The 20964-nt window shown below is 39.5% G+C and overlaps 2 protein-coding genes across 2 annotated transcripts; one reads left to right on the plus strand and one right to left on the minus strand.

Annotated features, from left to right (window-relative positions):
• The first annotated feature begins 1145 nt into the window (after positions 1 to 1145).
• LOC134677855 (solute carrier family 35 member F3) lies at positions 1146 to 13024 on the plus strand. Its single transcript, XM_063536278.1, has 9 exons — positions 1146 to 1751; positions 1830 to 1994; positions 2247 to 2418; positions 3254 to 3432; positions 3782 to 3910; positions 4370 to 4565; positions 5493 to 5582; positions 6167 to 6296; positions 7124 to 13024. The coding sequence occupies exons 1-9, from the start codon at positions 1425 to 1427 to the stop codon at positions 7236 to 7238; spliced, it is 1503 nt and encodes a 500-aa protein (XP_063392348.1). The 5' UTR covers positions 1146 to 1424; the 3' UTR covers positions 7239 to 13024.
• A 1266-nt stretch (positions 13025 to 14290) lies between these two features.
• Positions 14291 to 19819, minus strand: LOC134677796 (polycomb protein EED-like). The gene is made up of 8 exons (XM_063536226.1): positions 19666 to 19819; positions 19310 to 19452; positions 18534 to 18705; positions 17430 to 17636; positions 16154 to 16486; positions 15709 to 15861; positions 15060 to 15176; positions 14291 to 14511 (listed from the first exon to the last, which is right to left on the minus strand). The coding sequence occupies exons 1-8, from the start codon at positions 19687 to 19689 to the stop codon at positions 14419 to 14421; spliced, it is 1242 nt and encodes a 413-aa protein (XP_063392296.1). The 5' UTR covers positions 19690 to 19819; the 3' UTR covers positions 14291 to 14418.
• Between the last annotated feature and the right edge of the window lie 1145 nt (positions 19820 to 20964).

Here is a 20964-nt window from a genome sequence, read left to right on the forward strand (position 1 = left end):
GATTTCATGAATTTTAAGGCGTATCCAGACTAGTCAATTTTTCGCCAATCTGATTAAATTGCCCGATCGAATCAGGACGTTCGGACGCAAACGCCAATTTGGCACGCCGAATTAAATCTCCGATTATGACCGATATTACCGACAAAACGGAGTACGGGCGCAAGAATACCAATTTGTGACGCCAGTAGTTTCTTTTTGGGGCATTTTTTCAACTTAGGTGTACTAATATCTAATATCACCATAAATCTATTGATATTTTTGTTCCTGAAAATTATCAATTCTACCAGCAAAATTTGCACTTGATTACTTTGCCTCACATGTGGATAAAATGCAACTTTCTTATCAGTTTTTGAACAATCACGAGAGCCTTTAAGCGATATCCAGACGGGATGAACAAATCAACTGATTTGATCAGAAATAAAATTGGCGTCAATCTCCGATTTAAGGCGTATTCAGATTAGTTAAATATTCGCCAATCTGATTAAACTGCCCGATCGAATCAGATGCGTATGGATAACTACTAGGTATACTATCAAACTAAATAACACCGTCATGTCAAGGTAACAAGTCTCATTTTGCCACGACTATTATAATAAACGTGATGGTGGATGTACCGTCAAAGTGCCAGTGCAAGTGTCAACTTGGGTGCGTTCACTGCGTTCCTAAATAATACGAATTGCAGAATTAAACTTGTCCAAAATTCGACTAGCTTAAAAAGTCACAAAAATTGCCTCATGATCGAAAGTCACGCACATGTCACACGAGAAGGCCAAAATTCACGAAAAATTTGACTTTTGTGACCATCTGGCAACACTGCTACGGTCGTACCCATAAGTGAGAGCGAGAAACAGATAACTCTTTCTTTCTCTTTTTTATACGTTTTTTTGCTCTGAAACTATAGGTCTACTCTTTTTGGCCTTAAAATATAGTCTGACAAAAAAAGGGTAGAAATTAAAAAGTGGCAATACTGTTGTGTCGTCCCTTTCAAATCAACTTACAGAAAACGGGACGACACTACAGTATTGCCACTTTTAATTTCTACTCTTTTTTGTCCGACTGTATGTTCCTATTCCTACGTACACCATCTCTTTATGATTAAAAAATAAATAAATGAGTTAAGTTGCCATGTGAGAAAATGATTAGAATGGCGGCTGAAAATGTCTAAAACAATATTTCTCAAAATAAAAGTAAACTGAAGTGATATTTTATAAATTAAATATGAATTTACGTTTAAAGAAGTGAAACTGGTGACTTTTGCGTGACAATAACAATCAATAAAAACACTTTTAACAGTCATGTAACGACAATACCTTCCAGTAATTTAATCATGGCCTTTTACTGCGAATAATATAATTCTATACCAGTTTCATTTATAAGTGTTTAGTGATGGTGTTTGAAATGATTCCGTAGTGTTACTTAGCAACATGGCAAAAGATGGTGACTTGCCTACTATTTTTAATCCTAAGCGAGTTCGTGCTCCTTCTGTGATAATAACAAGTGAGGAAGTTGAGACTGAACGAGGGGGTGAAGGTGATCGTGATCTTCCAAATGGACCCCCAACACCCCTGAGCCCGCGGGCGCCTCTAACGCCGCAAACATCCGTGTCGTCGGCAGTGTCTGCACCACCGCTGACGACGCAGCCGTCCCTTCAGCAAGCCTTCAGTGAGTCTGCGGCTAGCAGTCAAGACGAAGAGCGACAGCTCCGCGAGAAGAAATGCCCAAGATCTTGCTGCTCAAAATTTGCTAAAAAGGTACATTTCTCAAAGTGCTTTATTATGTTAACTAGTAATAATAATTATCCTCCAACTACTGTCAACCCATTGTTACAGATCTACTATGGAATATGTGTCACACTGGTCCTTACTGCCTCCTGGGTGACATCTACCCACTGCATCAAGCACATGTACCTTGAAACTTACCCACCTATAATCTATCCCACTAGCACGGAGACAACTTCTCAGACCTTCAACTATACTGCTAAGCCCCAAAGTCAAGTAAGCAATCATTATACTATAATCTATAAATGCAGGGGAGGTGTTTTAATTTTAATAGTGTTATATTCTGGTTTTGGTTTTTCTAAAGTAAATAAGGCACTCTATAAGGTCAGGCAGGTTTAGATTCCTCAATTATATTGTGTACCTCAGTGTGGAAACTAGATTTTTCATCCTCTTTCATCATACATCCAACCCATATTGACAAAAAATCTGTAGTAATAATATGAACTCACAATAACTTTTTTTTTTCAGAATGAGAACCTATACAATGCCCCATTCTTCACTGCCTGGTTTAGCACCAACTGGCTCATATTGTTCTATCCTATCTATGTGGTAGTAATGCTCATCCACAACAAGTGTAAATCTGCCAATGACATAGTGTATGATGCCTTCAGAGACTTCAGAGAGAAGGGATTCACTTTTGGTAATTATTCATCATTTTCTAATATGCATAATTTTAAACATAACATAACTATAGTTCGTTTTTTTTAGCATTAGAAAGAACTTGCAAGAAGGTAAGCGATCTTGACATGTCTTTTAATTGAAAAACGCTTTTTAAAAATCAAAAACTATTACTTATGAAAGCAGAAGAATATAAATGATCGTATTGGATTCATAATTGTTACATATTTGCTGTAATTTATTTTTAAAATGTATTTTTCAATTAAAAGACACATCAAGATTGTTTACCTTATTTCTAATGCTAAAAAAAACGAAGTATATATCAAAACTTGCTACCTAAGTTTAAAACTAATAAACTTTTCATGTAATTAATGAATTAAATTCAACATGTAGAAAGCTTAACACTTTCGGTAGTTTTGGTGCCAAGTGCCACATTTCTAATACAAAATCAACACACCGTCAATTACAATTTTTGAAAATCAATTCTTTGCATAACGAAAGGGGAAATGACATACCTTTTCCCTAGCAGGCCAGTTATGTTGTGACTATAACTAGTATTCTATAATCTGTTATTTAAAGCTAAACAGTAGGTGGAATATCAGCATATTTACAGAGTCCTTGGTTTGACGACCTTACTCATATTCCTTTTTCAATTGTTTATGGCCTGACCACTATGAATATGCAATATTATACATTCATGAAGAAACTTTTTTTTTAATGTTCCAATATTGTACATAGCAATGTATTATTGTAGGTACCAGCTGTTTGTAGTGGACGGCATTACAAGCTTTATTATTCTTAAACACATTGTGCATAACTAACTTAGAAGGCTAAGTTAGTTTTAAATCCTTTCCCAGCTCGCTTCATCAGCCGCTGCGGGTTGTTCTGCCTGCTGTGGGTGGTCACCATCTACATGTACACTTACTCCTTGAAGATCCTGCTCTGCACAGATGTGGTGGCTCTGTTTGCCACCAATGTCTCCTGCATCTATCTGTTGTCCTGGGTCATATTACATGAACAGTTTGTTGGTGTTAGGGTAAGTGCCTAATATCTACTACCTGCGCACACATCTTATAGTCATAAGTATACATATTCTTTTGTTTAATACATATTAACCCTTTTATTTCTAAATTTAAACATACCTCAGTTAGTTACAATATCTTTTATTTATGTTTATATAAATGCATGTATTATTTATTAGTAATTAGTAACATTGTTTTGTGGATTCAACATACATGATGATGACTGATTTAACAAAAAGGATTTAATGTCATTACAATCTTACAAGGAAGAGAATACTTCATCTAAAAAAACAACTAAGCAGATTAAGTTCTTCTATAATTCTATATTACTCTGACATTAAAAATAATCGTTTTACATAACAGATCGTGGCGGCTATTCTGTGCGACACCGGAATAGCGTTGCTTGCGTACATGGACGGCATAACAGGCAGCTCTACACTTGGTGGGGTTGTACTAGCTGCCTGCGCCGCGGCAGGCTTTGCTATATTTAAGGTAATGCTCTACCACCTCCTGCGGACTCGCGTTTTGTATGCGATCGATCGATCGATGCCGCGCTGCTATAGGACTTTATAGCCATCAACGGCGATGCGGGATCCCATAAATCCACAAGCGCCGCATTACATTGAAGACATTACGTAGACGTATACATTGAAGAGTTTACACAAGTTACATCATAGATGGCATTTATAACAAGTATCTTGCTTCCACTACATTGACAAATTTTTCGCTACAGTTTATCTCTGATTTGTCTTTATTACGCGAGGAAATTGCCGCGAAGCAGTTCAGTTTGTGTAAACGTACCACGCCTGAGTCAAATACACGCCAACCGAAATGCCTCGGGCCAGTCACGTCTAGTCTACACATTAGAGGCTTTGCGCAGTAATTTCCTCGCGAGGCGCTCCATTCTCGTCCTATGCGGACCCGTCTATTGACAAACATGTACTTGTTCAGGTTCTGTTCCGTAAAGTAATGGGTGAGGTGAACACCGGCCAGCGCGCGCTGTTCTTCTCCATCCTGGGCATCGTGAGTGCCTCGCTCCTGTGGCCGGTGTGCCTCGCGCTCTACCTCACCGGCTCGGAGATGCTGCCGTCCCCCTCGCACCAAATGCCCTGGCTTCACCTCTTGGGGGCCAGTCTTGCGCTGTTGGGTGAGTGTTTCTGTATGACCCAATTAAAGAATGTATGCTATAGATACGCTGATAAATGTTTCATTTATTGTAAAATAAACACATTGCCTTCTTTGCGTTGCGCAGTAGGGTAAAATACATAACTTTATATTAAATTGGAGTGTGTTTTACTGAAATATCAGTAATAAGCAGGTATTTAAACTAAACATTAATGGAAATGAAATACAATGTTGTTTATAGGGGGGTTCTTGAAAAGTACGTGATTACGGAGTAATAAATGTTAGTTTTCTCTATTTACAATTTCTATTGAATCATGAAATACCGCTACGTTTACGTTAGACGTGTCGCCCACACATAGCATAGCAAGGTATATTTCAGAGACAAACGATAACGAAACCTAATCTTATGAAGCTACAGTTAGAATTTCAATGACTATGCAATATAGTACAGAATGTCTATGCGATATTTGAATAGTAACTTTATGTCCTAGTTAATACGTTTCATTATTGCTCGTTGAGGAACGGGCCCTTAGAGGATTGTCGAGATTAATTGTCGGATGTTACCTTGCGGACTCGGCGGATGTTTCTGTCTGTCGCAGACTTATAGGTCTTGACTGGGGGTCACGTAACTCTTCACGTAACATATCTATAATTTGCTTAACCCTTACATAAGCTAAACATAGCAAGATGCTTTATACATTACAGTAAAATATGTATCAGACGAGATTTGGCTGGGGCACGATTACCGATTTGGTTGATTTCGAAATCCTCGAACAGAATCTGTTTTGTGCGCGCTCAATTGAATCATTAGCTGATATGGATATGTTATGCTACTTAGTAAGCCAATATAAAATAAATACACCATTGTAATATTTCGCGTTACTTGCTTTATTTGTCAAATGATTATGATTGTCGTTTGTTTACTGTAGGTATTCCTTCTTTGTTGCAGTTTTCCATCTAGTGTTCCAGTTCGGCAATATCGTGACGTACAACATTTTCGTCTCACTCGCTCTCATCACCGCTGTACCAGTCTCAGCCGGCAAGTATTTATTTAAAACACTATACTGCAAAACGTAATTCAAGACCAGAAAAAGTAAGACAATGTTGCCACTGCACTAATTTGTTTGTAAAGTAGTAAATTCCTTTTGATAAATAATCACACTAAGATAATTTATTTATTACTAATTTTACATTTTTTTTGTACATATACATATACAAGACGCGCTGGTAAAAAAGTGGCAACATTTCTTACTTTTTTTGGTCTTGAATTACGTTTTGCAGTTTAATTTCCGTTGATCAAATGACACCAACCAAATCAATGTTGAGATTTTGAAATACGACCTGGTTGTACGTTTTTGACTGTATTACTTAGTATAAGTTTTGTATGCTATAAGTGTGGCAGAACAGGCATTCATGTAACCCGTCTACTGACATGACAAATTGTACCATCTGTGTAATGTTGTAGCAAAATAAATGATTCAGATTCTGAACTAAATAGTTGTAAACCGACGAGGAAGTCGTCTGTGCCGGAGGATAGTAATGTGTTGAATGAGTGTTTTTTTTCTTTTCCGAAGTATTTCAAATAGGACTAGATTCTTTTTTTTTATTTTTTTTTTTCGCTAGGATTGGACGTGGCGTTCTACCAAGTGCAGTTCGAGGGCATGAAGCTGGCCGGCATCGTGCTGATCGGCGTGGGCTTCTCGCTCGTCATGTTCCCCGACAACTGGCCCAACTACATCATGCGCCTGCTCAGGTACGGTCGACTACGGCAGGGCTGGACGGAGCCTCCTCCAGGGGCAGTGCAAGAGCTACATTGTCTTGAAGTGGCCGGCACCTGGCCCAAAATTATTTATTTAGGGACCATACTTTTATATCCGCAACGCAGGCTTCGTCAGGTGAACGCAAATTTCCAATCAGCTACAGACATACAGAGGGTAACTGTCATGGTAAATTATGTAGCTACTGTACATTTACTGCCATCTTTCGACAGAAGATTAAATTGATCATTATTCTTGAGTCACCATCATCATCATCATCATCATATCAGCCCTTTATCGCCCACTGCTGAGCTAATCTCATCCAGAAGTGACCCGCAATTTTCCGGATGTCGTCCACCATTCTGTTAACATGTTAGTCCACCTGCCATCACTTGAGTGATATAGCTGGTCAAGCAAGTCTTGTCACTAAAAAAAGGCGCGAAATTCAAATTTTATATGGGATGATATCCCTTCACGCCTACATTTTTCAAATTTGCCGCCTTTTTCTACTGACAAGATTTGCTTGACCAGCTGTATGTGTTAACTCGTTAAATATTAATATTAACGCCATCTAATCGAGAGTAGGCCAAAGGTATGGTGCAATCTTTTCGAGCGATGGCCCCAAAACATTTGGCCTACAGAATAAGGATCAAAGTCAAATGGCGTTCTAACAGTTTTAATCTTCTGTCGAAAGATGGCAGTAAATTTACAGTGGCGACATAATTTACTTTGACAATCCGCCTCTATACACTCTATTCTCTTCGGTGTTAGTAACATGACTTGGTGGTGCTACTGATTGCTAATATGTTCACTGTTCCCTCAGATGGAGCCGCCGGCAGCGCGGAAACAACGGGTCCGGGCGCAGCCGCGACGCCATGGACTTCCGCACCGGCTACATACGCTCGCACCTCCGCTCGCCCTCCGGCCGCGTGCGGTGACCGCCCGACGACCTGTCCTAAACGACTATATGCTCTACTGCGGCGTAATAACGGTCAAATTACAACGCTCTGATCAAACTTTCCTCTTACTATCGACGATTTGTTGTTTGGTTATGTAGGATTGGTTCAAAGGCGGAAACCCTCAGTGACGTATTCTCTGACGAACATAGGCCAACAAAGGGCCCTATAAAATTCTTTAAAAATACATAGCGGGCCGTGCACCGCTGCGGGGTGCCTTAATTGTGGTCGATAGGGATAATCGGCTAGAACTCCGTAAAAAAGGGTACAAATATATCTCAACGAAATATTGAGAGTTATGTGGCGGGGATAGTGTTGATTGAATAATATGAATGCAAAATTGAATGTTCTTATATTGAAATTAAACCCAACGTCAGCTGATCTTAAAATGATCGAATTTTATCTTATGACTTTATATTTGTAAAGTTGCAACTCTTGATCTGCTCATTATTCTCATGTTAGACCTCCAAATTTAATGGCCAAAATTTACACATTATTCCGATATACTCGTTATATACCGATTCTACTTTTAAATCCGAAAATAATACGTTTTGTAATATGCCTCGAGGTTTAAATATTAAAATATCTTCAATGAACTGAATCTTCTTCAAATCTCACATCGTCGCTATTATATAATAATATCTAGTGCTTGTATAATTTTATAGACTTACTTCGACTACCGTCCGTCCTCTCGATTAGAAAGGGCACTTGAAAAATTAATGTTTTATGAAAGTCATCTGCACTAGTAACAATAAATATTAAAATTCGGGATGCCGGGATGTTAAATATCTATTAACACAAATCTCAATGTGGTCAAAAATTGAAAAGCAACACAGATGTACTTGGGAAAATGTTCTATTAACAGATGAAATGATAAGAGTACAGCTACAGTGTCTGGCCCCCAAGATATACTACCGTCCCTCTTTAAATAATACTGTAAGACAAAGGCGGATAGTCTATCTCATAGGCAAGATGATGTAAGGGTGGTATTCCAGCTGTCCAATTTCTTTGTCCACCAATGTCAGTGCGTCTCACTCTCTGATTAAAGCAAAATGTGAGACGCAATACACATTGGACAAAGGAATTGGTTAGGTGGAATACCACCCTTAGGCCTACTGGGCGCTATGTTTGCATAATGGCAGACTGTGGGACCTAATCTGTCAGAGAAACATTTTTTCCTTTAGCGCCCAGTAGTGAAGAGAGATGTTTGGCAGTTTTTAACCCCATTCTCGAGATACTGATGTAATGTACATCACCTAGTGCACGTTAGAACTTCAATTATATACTTATCTATAATATATATTCTATCTATAATACTTAATCTTGATGTTGTGATCACCAGTAGTGGTTAGCGTAGGGTTTGGATCGTTTCAATGTGCGAGGAAGTAATTCGATCGTACATTCAGACGCTCCGAAGGATGGCTTCCGAATTTGTCTTTAGAAATTATGATAATTATCGAATTTTAAAATAAGATCTAGTCGAATCTAGTCAGGGTATAAATTTGTTATACACGAATTAATTTACTTTAAATGTTACTCTTATCGAGAGTTTATTTACTGTAGGTTTTAATTTAATTATTTATATATTTAGATATTTTTTCAGTCGCTATTGCCATAAGCCAGGCAATTTCGAGTCATGGAATTCCTCGTACTACCTGTATTTAGTGTCAATTTTTACCGACATGTCCAAAGTGCGAATCTGCGTGGCTTTTTGTAACGGTTATCGGTGAACGCATCTTTTAGCTTTTAAGTTTAACTTTTTATGCACTTTAGGCTTAGCACGCACTGCGGTTTTTAAAAAGCGGTTCCGCTACCGCAAAAAATGTAACGTACGGCATTCTTTATAAGCGCACGCACTTGCGATTTATTTCAGAGACTGATTTTAAAAACGCAACTTGCTACATTTTGATTCGCGGTTTGCAACCGCGCGTTTTTATGTATCCCATACTTCATGTACGGCAGCGCCCCCACTGCGGTTCGTAAAAAGCGGTTTTTTCGTCAGTTCGGCTCAGAGAGCGGAGCAGTGAGGTGTGTTGTGCGCTGCATTATGTCGTCGGAGTCCGAAAGTTCGTTGCCGGTCGAAAGTGAAGCGTTGCCGGTAGACAACAAACACAATAAAATATCCCTTCAGATATCTTTGATCTGTTAGAGGATGTACCCAGTACTTATGTTGGCGAAGACGTTTTCTATTTTTTTTATTTCTTAAAACTAAGGCCACAACACATACTGCTCTGAGGAAATCCATTGTCATACTGAACGTGAAAACCGCGGAAACGCAACCGCAGTGCGAGTTCCTGCGCGGTTCGGCGTTTTCGGCCAGACCGCAACCGCAAGAAAAAAACCGCAGTGCGTGCTATGCCTTATGCAAGTCCTACTACCGCCCCAAAACGTAGAAATAAAATATAAGCAACACTTAACACCAAGTCATTGTCATGCATGTTAAATGTATACATTTGCGTTTAAGTTTTCATTATAATATTAAAGGCTACTGAATTTCAATTCACATTGAAATGAGCATCTTCATATATATTAACACATTCATTGCCACTAAGTACTACGGGTTACGCTAGTAGCGCGTAGCCACGGTTTCGCCGTATGGAGCGCGTAATCGCTACGAACAGTGTACCCGACAGTCGGGTTCTTGGCGCTGAATGTGTTAATATGTGGCGTAAAAATTATGTCAATGTTTTTTCGCCTACCAAAGATTGAATATGCAGAAATTTTAACTAATTTGACCTCGACCATACCTAAATGTAAATCATTTGTTCATGCATGCACATAACTTGTAGATACGTATATACATCACTTATGTAATACATTAGTTGGCTACCGCGTTACCTTCTCGAGGTTTCGACTCTTCGCTCCGTATATAGTTGTTACATTATTACGTTAATCCTACAGTAGCCGTAGAAGTTAGTTGACGACTGAATTGTTAAAAATGGCGTACGAATTGAAGCCTTATTGCTGCTGTCTGCATGGGTCGTTCTCGTATGCGTTTTATAAAAATCTGTATAATTTGGATTCCTTCATTGAGATGGTATACTGGTGTCGAATGTTTTTCCGCGTAATATTATCGCTCTAAATATCCGCTTAGAGCGCTTTGGTCGACGGTTTTTTCTGAATCCATACTAACAGTGTGGCTAAAGGCACATCGTTCATCTATTATCAGCGTTATTTGCAATTTGTTATGATGTTATTGATATGTTTATATTAATTATTATTGTTTTTGACATGTTATAATCTTTAAGTAATGTATCATCAATGCGTTGTAGTGTCATAAGTTTTTCTTACGTGCCAGGTTTCACCAGGGTGTATGTTTTCATTCCTTCTCTAATTTAATTTATATAAAGTGGCTCATACTTAGGTCATAATACCTATATTTATTGATATCGACCCACAAATGCACTGATAATGGTAGACTAATACTCATGGCACTGAAACGCACTAATATAACCCTCAATCAGTAGGTACTGAACGACAATGTTAAAAGAAAACTAAACTGTTACAAAACCTAAATTAATTTGTCACTGAAAGTGCATTTTGTTAAGTATTTAAATAAGTATAATTTTACATTCCCACATCAATGTTGATCTCTTTTTAAGAATATTTTAGCTAGAGTATACTTTGCGCATAGCCTCACGACTCAACACCGCTCGTTAAATTCACTAGCTAATTAATGTGGACAATACCGTCTCTAAGGGAAGTCCGTCTACAAGCTCTTCAGTCGCCTTTAACTCTTGCGTTAGTACACATACTCCACTTACAGGTCCTTAGGGCGGGAATGAAGCTCTTCCTTTCTGACTGTGTCTGAGGGTGGTATTCCACCTATCTAATTTCATTGTCCAATGTGTATTGCTTCTCACATCTTGCCTAATAAGAGGGTGAGACGCAATGCCATTGGACAAATAAATACCACCCTGAGCGACGTGTATACAACTACGAGAGCTCTTGTCCTATGATTGCCTTCCCGTAATACATTGTATATGCTGATCTTCCCCACATTGACCTTAGGTTGGTATTTCACCTGTCCAATATCTTGGTCCAATGTGTATTGCGTCCAATCTCTCTCACTATGCAAAATGTGAGATGCAAATACACATAGGACAAAGAAGTTGGACAGGCGGAACACCAACCTTAGCTTATTTGCCTCCATGTTTCAAACATATTTTATCTTCAATAATGGATTGGTGTTGGTGGTGAGGACATGCGCAGAGTACATTTATCACTAGCGATACTAGTCGAGTTGTTATCACGTTTTTTGTATCGTCAAGCTCAATGTATTTGTTGTGACTGTGATGTTTTGTATGGTTGCTTATCTTTGAATGTGTTAGTTGATTAAAATCCAATAATGGCTGCGACGTAATAATAGCAGATGACTGGTACACATGAAATTTTAAATAACAAAATTAATAAACTACAAATGGAATTCGTTGAATTAGTGAAAATAAGTTTCTAATTTTCGTTCGTAAAACTATTGGTTTGCTATAAAACCTCGGAAGGCCCCTTCCGAGTGACAACAGAGAGTTCCTACCACTAGATATAACAACTAATGATATGTTCTTGGTCTATATGAAAATTAAGGCATACAGTTAGTTTAATAGCCTTCGCCACAATGTTGGATAATAATGACAAATGGTCGGAATTAAATTATGTTTTAGAAGTACCATGTGCCGTAAAAGTGCATGGCGAATTTATCAATGATTTCATTCATAATTTCTCCATACAATTTCGCAGCTCACTGTACACGTACAGTCACCGTCGTATAGTAGGTAGCTACCAAAGTATTCAAATATGTAATTCGGTACGCCATACAAATTATATAACGCTGACTGTACATCTAAATAAAAAATATTACAAATAATGTTGACCGTGTTGTCGGTGTTGTGTTTGTTAACAGGTTAAACAATTTAAATATTTGACCAGTTAACTGTTATTGTTATAATGTTCGCAGCCTAATCCAACTCGAATATTTGTATTCAACAAAAAAAGTTATTAGAAACAGAATTTGTAATTTAAGTAGGTACGTTTATATTCAATGAATTTACACAAATGCACATTGGTTATTGTTTCTGACAACAGTCTTTATTGTTAGTTTGATTAAAATAATGATTAAAGACTGAATTAAATTGAAAATGACTAAAATCAATTACACTTCGTGAATTAAAAATTTAAGTATAAACGGGACCGGATTTCGCGGGGGTGAGGAGAAGATAGTGTCTCAAACTAGGACCCTTAACCCTTAGTCTTTGGTTGCCGAAAATAATAAAAAATACAGATTACAGAGAGAACAGTAAGACTATAAGAGTAATATAAGTAAAGAAAGAAAGAGAAACTGGATACATCAGTTTTCTTACCAAAACGCGAGTATGTTCTAGTCTACATCTAACTGGTTTCGGGGTTGGCCTCAGTAAAAGCTGCTCAGTATAATCCCAAAACCTCCCTGGCAACGGGAATGCTCTTTTTTTTGACCACCCTGTATAATTCTTCTGTTTATATTTGACTGAATTAGACTATTGTTCAAATTGGTCTTTCTTCACTCCCCGAAGCGAGCCGAACCGCAACGAGTAAGTTATGTCTTAAGTAGAGAAGAAAATGTTTATTAAATCGGTGTTAGTTTAGATGAAAGTGATTTATGTACTAGGACACGTTATTAGAAGCAACATGTTATTGTACGTAATGAGTAGCGGACACGAGATAACACCTTGGCCCCTGTGATTCATTTAGTTTAAACTAGGATTTGATAGTCGTTAAATAAAATTTGTCATAGAGCTGTGTTGTTTTATTTATACGATGGCACCTGGCTCTTGACATATGTACATCGACACTGAAGAGTTATTTATTGTAAGTGGATGCTGATAAGCAATAATGTGTCAACCGCAATAAGATTTCACTCAAAAAATTGACGCTTAAAGTTGACATTTTATTGCAATATAGATGTGGATGACACATTTTTGCTAAACACCATCCAAGTGTTGTGAATTTTTGATCACCATACATAAAGATGAAACATACCTTTTATGGCCTTATGTGTTATTTTTGTGGACATCATACAGTTTGAACGTTCGAATGTCCATAAGTAACCAGTAGTAAAAAGAAGTCCATAGCTCTAATGAACGTTCAAACCTTCCACTTTTAAAAGCTGTAAGTATGTATCTGCATAAATGTACCTAAATCGTTAACTACTATGTCGTCCACCCGGTTTCGGAACGTTTTAGTATCGAATCGTACGCTAGATGGCGCTGTTCTGTGTTATAAAAACCCTGAATCGCACTATCAAGATTTTTCTTGGATTAAATAGCGATCGCAGCCCGGAAAATCGTAGCTTTTTTTCAGATTATCAATGGCACCCTAGATGACGCTATTCCATGTATTAAAAATGCTGAATCGCGATATTAAGATTTTGAGACGACAGAAGGCGATGTTCCTTGAGATTGGTAAAGTAGGTAGGTAGGTAGGAGTAGGTGCTTGAGTTGTTTTCTCATGACCCTCATATTGGCTGGTGGAATTGACTTTGATGATTATCAATGATAAATATTTAATGCTGGCACTTCACATGGCTATATTTGGCAACCCTCGCAACGATAAAGATTTTTCGAACACGTTACGCTCGTGGTTCAATACTGGAATCTACCGCATGGTCGGGTGTCAATATTAGCATGAAGAGTTAAAAAAATGTAAACCTATAAAAATACAGGACCTAGTGGACGTATCTATGCGGTAAGGTAAGATGAGATGAGATAGATGCTGTCATGAACTCTAAAACAAACTCTTGTTTAAGAGTTCATGACAGCATCTATCATCAGCATACTCATGTATGCACAGCTGGTGAAACGAAAAAGTCAGGAATCAGAATCAGAACTGACTTGATACCATTTTTCTCTCGAAATAAAATACTGTCTCATTGATTACTTTTCCCGCGGTTTAAAATACCTTCAATGTTAACCTGAAATATGTTTAACTTCGCAAATAGGTATAAGTAAATAAATAAAACCAAAAAGTTACTAAGTAAATTTGACTAACGTCCAATTTTAATGTTAAAGTATCACAAAAATGTCATTAAGTCTTTAGCAATAATGTCAACATTATTTCCAGATACCTAGTTGAGATCAGCTCAGCTGATGCAGTCGAGTTCCGCGCCCGTTCGCGGAGAGTTTCAAATCGTTTAATTGGTGTTGTTGTTGACGCGGTCCCATCTCCAAATGGTCCCGTCGTCGCAACACGCTAGCAGCACTTTGCCGTTACGTGATAACGTCACCTGTGAACAAAAATGTAATATACAACATCGTGATAGAGGAAATCTTTAATCCAGTAAGTATACTGTATGGGGTTTTTAAATAAAGGAGTGTATAAGATTTTAAAGGATCGGTAACGCGCATGTATCTCCCCTAAAGGTGCAGGCGCCTATAGGCTATGGTGACCGCTTACCATCAGGCGGACCCTATGCTTGTTTGCCAACGACGCGGTATTAATTAAAACTGCACATTTGTTTGTAGCAATTCGCAAATACTTGCCGCGCAGAGAGGAATTAGGATTGTAAATTTTTTTAGACCCCTATTTTTATTTTAGTGCAAACCTCACTGTGTTTAATCAGCTGTTGGTTCTGCGAAGTGCGTACTACACTTTCGCTCGTCGCAATCATTTGCTGCTTAATTAAGGTATGATTTTGGATAAAGCGCCACCGAAAGCGGATGTCTTCTATCGCGGCGCGCTAGTATGGCAATATTCGCAGAGCAAACATGACTTTATTGGACGAGTCGAACGATGGTGTTTTCTTTGTCTATTTCTAGTATGTGTTTGCTGTACCTGTCGCACGGCGGCCACGCAGCGCGGGTGCTGCAGCTGCGCCACTCGCGAGCCGCCCGCCACGTTGCCGAGCTCCCACACCATCGTCTTGCCGCACTGGTTGCCGAGCGCGATCACCTAAACACAGGCCACATATTACTAATACCTATCACGTTCTCGATTATTCCATGACATTTTCAGCTATTGTGGTGAGGATAGCTTAGATTTCAACTTTTATTTAGCAATATAAAAAGCACTTGAAGATTTATCACAACTAAATGGGACTCAATCGCACATAACGTCTGGCGTCACCGTCGGGGTCGGCAACGCTTATCTGACAGCACCCCTGCAGTCGCATTCGATGCACGCATTTATAGGCTACGGTAACCACGTTCTATCAGGCGGGTCGTGTAGTTGATTGTCATTGTTGATGTAACATATAAAACAACGTTCAGAACAGATGTTGGTAGCTTACGCGTTGGCTAATGGCTATAATAGTCGATAGCGAAGCGTATGAACCCGATCTCGCACTCCTTGTAGTCGAAGCGGTGCACGAGCGTGACGGAGCTGTCGGCCGGCCGCGGCTCCGCGTCCTCCAGCCGACCCGGCTTCCAGCAAATTATCGCATTCTCACACGACTGTACACATTGATATTATGTTGGTAGCTCACCCGTTGGCTATAGTCGACAGCGAAGCGTATGAACCAGATCTCGCACTCCTTGTAGTCGAAGCGGTGCACGAGCGTGACGGAGCTGTCGCCCGGCCGTGGCTCCGCGTCCTCCAGCCGGCCCGGCTTCCAGCAGATTATCGCGTTCTCGCACGACTGCACATAACATGGAAATCATAAGATAAATTTAAGATTTAAATAAATTACCCGCAATAGTACACTTTAATGACATGTATGAAGGTATTTTAACGTCACATACGTAATTACGTATACGTATATGCGTCTGGCAAAACGCATAAGAGCTCGTATATTACTGGTTCGATCGCCGCAATCGGGAGACGACCGCCTGAATGTGTTTAAATGCACCTTTTTTCCAACGCAGTTCTTTTAGTCTATCAATTAAAGTGAAAAAATAATCAAAATAAGAATGTATAATTATTAATATTACCTTTGACAAAATCAGATCACCCATCCATCTGACGCAATCCACATAATTCCTATGTATGTCCCTCGTCGAGAAATCGGGAAAGTGTTCTTTCAGCGAATTGAACGGTCTGAGGGCGCGATGTGGGTTAAACGAGTAGCTCTGCTTGATGGCCTCGTGCATGGAGGGCTTGTCGAGGCGCCAGAGCTTGAGCGAGTGGTCCATGCCGCAGGACATGATGCGCTCGCCCTTGAGGTCGAAGTCGGCGCTGAGGACCTCGTCGCGGTGCCCTTCCACGCCGCCGAAGATCGCGATGCACACGTCCGTCATGATGTTCCATAGTCGGAGGGCGTGGTCCTAACAACGTAAAATATGTATTATTCATCGGTTGGATTTGTTGTTGGGTGGGTTGGCGGTTTTGTCAACAAGGCTCTATTTGCACTATTCTGTCTCTACTGTCTTGAAAACCAACTAGTCTCCTTGTGACACGTGAGACCTATACCATTAAGGGCCACTAGCATCAACCACAATTGACGGACTGATCAATGGCAGAGTCCACACAGAGCGAGCAAACGCACGAGGCAATTTCCACGCGCACATAACGGCCAGTGTAGACGTGCATCGGCCGAGGCGGCATGCGCGAGGAACGTCCACACTGGCTGTTTTGTGCGCGAGGAAATTGCCTCTCGCGTATGCTCGCTCTGTGTGGGTGGACCCGGCTATTAAGAGCCAACGGGAGTGGTTATTTCTCCATACAAACGTACTCGACTGTTTCCTCCGTGGGTTTTGATGCTAGAGCAATGATTTTTTCAACACAGATTAATATTATGTGTCGGACCGTTTTGCTTTTTTTGATATTTTTGTTTTTTAAGGCGCTAGAGCCCTTCAAAAATGGCCAAAATGGCCTCATTGACTATGCCGCAATGAGAGGCGTAGTATTCAAAACTGATATCAATTAGCCAAAAAAGCAAAACGGTCCGACACAGATAATTTCATAATCATTTAGATTTCCAAATTTCGTTATGATTGGTTAAGTATTGGAGGAGGTAACAGCCGAGTACGAAACCTCGATTTTTGAGATTTTTACGCAAGATTTTTCGCCTTGTCCTTATCGCACTAGTTTTAGGAGCCGCTTCCGTTAGCGAGACGTGTATATTTACCTAAAATATTTAAAACTCAGCTCCTGTTTCGTCTTAATGACAATCAGCAGTGTACTATGAAATTTCCTATCCAATAAAATTTTGCGATTTTATGGTAATGTATAGTTTGGTGCAACAAACCCTAAGTGTGGAGTACAAACCTTGCTCGCAGACAGCAGCAGGTTGGGGTCCTTGGGGTGGAACTTGACCTCGTTAATGGCGTGACCATGGCCTATATAGTGCTTGATGCATGTGTGCGTGGAGGGTTTGAACACGCGCACCACCCCGCGCGACCCTGCCACCGCCAGCAGTGGTAGCCCTGTCTCCTCTTCGTAAGACCAGGCACATGTGTAGAAGGTTTCGTCCACCTGAAGTATTTAGCATATTATTAGATTAAATGAAATAATCATTTATTTCAGGCAAGACCCATACAAGTGTTAGTAACAGGACTTAAATACTAATGTTAGAGTACAATTTTCACTAAAACCTACCATGCAAGACAATACAGTGTGTTTTCTGTAATAGGAGCAATAAATTAAACTGCAGGCTGCACTCCTCACATTAGGGCTCAAATATTATTAGGGTATTGGTGGAGACCAATACAATACAGGAGGAGTCCTGTACTGACTACTTGTAATGTCTATAGGCTCAGTAACTAAACCTGTAACTATAGTTCTTTTTGTGAATTACTGCACCATACCAACATTATTGTGCTACTAACATTGTGTAAATTTATCAATTTCTGCTACCGAGAGGTTGTCTGGAAGAGATTGCGTTTTAGTGATAAGACCACCTGCTGTTTACATTTACTTCTGTTGCTGTTTTCTTTCCGTAGTTTTTTATTAATAAAGAGTATTTGTGTATTGTATTGTGCTGTTGATTGTTGAGTGTGAGCCAGTATGTTAAAGTTTGTGTTCAATAACCAGAGAGGAAAATGGGGACTATGTTTGCACAGAGAAGCAGTCATTGACTATCATCTTAAGACAAGACTTCATTTCCATGGTTCCAGTTGGGACATTCACATGCTGGTTCTGATGAGATAATAATAAAGGTTACCTGTGACTTACATCTAACAGTCTAAAAAGCATGACCTAGAAAGGCAGATTATCTTGGGCCAAATAGAGACCAAGAGAACATGAGGAAAAGCACCCACAAGATGGTGTGATGTTGTGAAGAGGATTGTTGCAGCTATCATTGCAATCAGTGGAGACGAAGCATACATGGTCGCGATCCAGCAATGAAGGACCGAGGAAGAAGTAACTTACATCAGGATCTGCATAGCACTGAAGCAATTTAAATCCTCCAGCTTCCGGGCACTCATAAATGGAGACTCGATTGCTGCCCACCACTGCAAACAGCTGCGGCTCATCCTCCCCCAGGTGGTGGTTGAATTGGCAACCAAACAGTGGCTGGCCGTGGTCCTCTTTGGCACTACAACTGTTAGACAGTAAGTTATTATGATAAATGTTTTCAGAACAATTCCATTGAAACCTCGGGTTTCAGTGACGAGGCATGGTGAATAAGACTTTTTTACTGCTATTTAACTCTTGAACTATTCTCTAGCTGCAAATCTTCCATTTTTTCCATATACAATTATAGAATATGGGACACTAATGTCATATGTTATAAACATACAAATATTGGAGTTCTTGGCGCGGGATTGTTTAACATTAGCCACAAAAATAGGTATAAACTGTAAAAGGCAATACTATTTTAACATTTCTAAGCACATTTGGAGCTTAATACCTATTTTTAAATCATAGTTTAGTAATTATTTTACAATAAACAAAGTTATAAATACACAAATTCATTCAAAAACCTCGATAATTGGTCGTAAAGTTGCCACTGTTATTCTTTATTTAATAGACCGACTGCTTCAATGGGCGCCGTACTCCTACTGCCAGCACCTTTAGTTGTCCTACCCCGTCGCCCTCTACCGTGCAGGCGAGGACTCATTTAAGCGATTGGTCTATAGCTTCTGCCAATGAGTAATTAATTAATATTCAAGTGGGTGCTGATTTTTATATACATATATGCTTACTTGAACTTGTATGGTGGTTTCACTGGCTTTGTAACAGTTTTCTTTTTCCCGCGTCTCCGTTTCTTGGCACGAGTGTTAGTTGGAGTCTCACTTCTGGAAGTGTTGTCAGTGTTTGATGTGCTGTCTACGCTTGATGTGTCGTCCTAAGTAAAAAATATTGTCATTAATCTTTAATCCGTGCAATCACATACATACCGTACAGCTGTTATCGCTTTGAAGAAGTTTCTTAAAGCAATAAGTGATTAAATACTTTCTTTTGGAGTAAGAAATGTCGATACCACGGAAAACCTACAGCAATAAAATCGAGAAACCTCTTTGTTTGCTTAATAACACTGGATACTAAACATGATACTTACAGCTTCATTGTCCGATAAATTCATGGTGGTTACTTTTTATGTGGCAATTTCACGAAATAATTTGAAATGTTTATTTCAACAATGGTTTAAATACTTATAATTAATTAAATACATCAGCTGATATTTTAATATCGCCAGAACGGCGGTCGGCGTCCATCCTAATCATATCAATCAAAAGTCAAATGTCAAATTTTGGCGGGAGAAGGGAGAAGGCTTACGGGTACGTTCCGAAATTATGAAAGTAAGGGCTTTGAGTAAGGGCCAGTCCAGACAGGAACAATTTTTCGCCAATCAGATTAAATTGTCTGATCAAATCAGGACGTGCGGACGCAAACGTAATATACTTGGTCAAGCAGATCTTGTCAGTAGAAAAAGGCGGCAAATTTGAAAATTGTAGGCGCGAAGGGATATCATCTCATAGAAAATTTGAATTTCGCGCCTTTTTCTACTGACAAGATTTACTTGACCGTCTATAGTGATAAACTGATAACACACTATCGCACCGCACCCATAAGTGAGAGCGAGAAACAGAATATCTATTTCTCGCTCTCACTTATGGGTGCGACGCATTAAGATCGCGGTGCGTTGCGATAGTATGTTACGGCCTTAAATTCTACCGATAAAATGGAGGTGCAGGAGGATTTGTGATTATATACAATACTGATTCCTGAATCGCGCTATCAACATTTTTCTTGGCAGAATGATCTCAAATTCTCGCAGTTTCCGTTTAGTTACCGAATTTCTCGTTAGATGGCGCAGTTCGGTGTACTAAAAATTCTGAATCGCGCGGACGCACGCACGCGGACGTTGTCGAAGATATCAGAATATGTACCGTTAACCAGGGTGTAAATTAGGCTATTTACCCCGGTTAACGGTAACGTCGGTAACAGAGGGCGCCTAAATAATATATATATAAGTATATTAAGAACAATTCCAAGTTCTGCGATGCCATAGGCGAGTTCAGCTCTGGCTGGAGGAAAGGCGAGGCGGTCTGCCTAACCTACTATATAGCTGTCGTAAAACGTTAGAAGTCTTAAGGCCCCTGTACACAATGGACCAGCGTGGGCCAGTCTGGGGGACGCATTTATGCGTTAGAGGGAGCAAGTGATATTGCTCTCATTCTACCGCATGGCTGCGTCCCTTGGACTGGGCGGCGCTGGCCCATTATGTACAGGGGCCTTTAAATAACATCAGGTAATGTAACAACAACATAATGGTAACATAGTTGCCCGGCACTAACCCGGCCTCAAAACAAATTAAAACCACGAGAACATCTAAAGACATTTTATTATTATTACT

This window comes from Cydia fagiglandana, chromosome 2 (genome assembly GCF_963556715.1).
Source record: "Cydia fagiglandana chromosome 2, ilCydFagi1.1, whole genome shotgun sequence".
Taxonomy (NCBI): domain Eukaryota; kingdom Metazoa; phylum Arthropoda; class Insecta; order Lepidoptera; family Tortricidae; genus Cydia; species Cydia fagiglandana.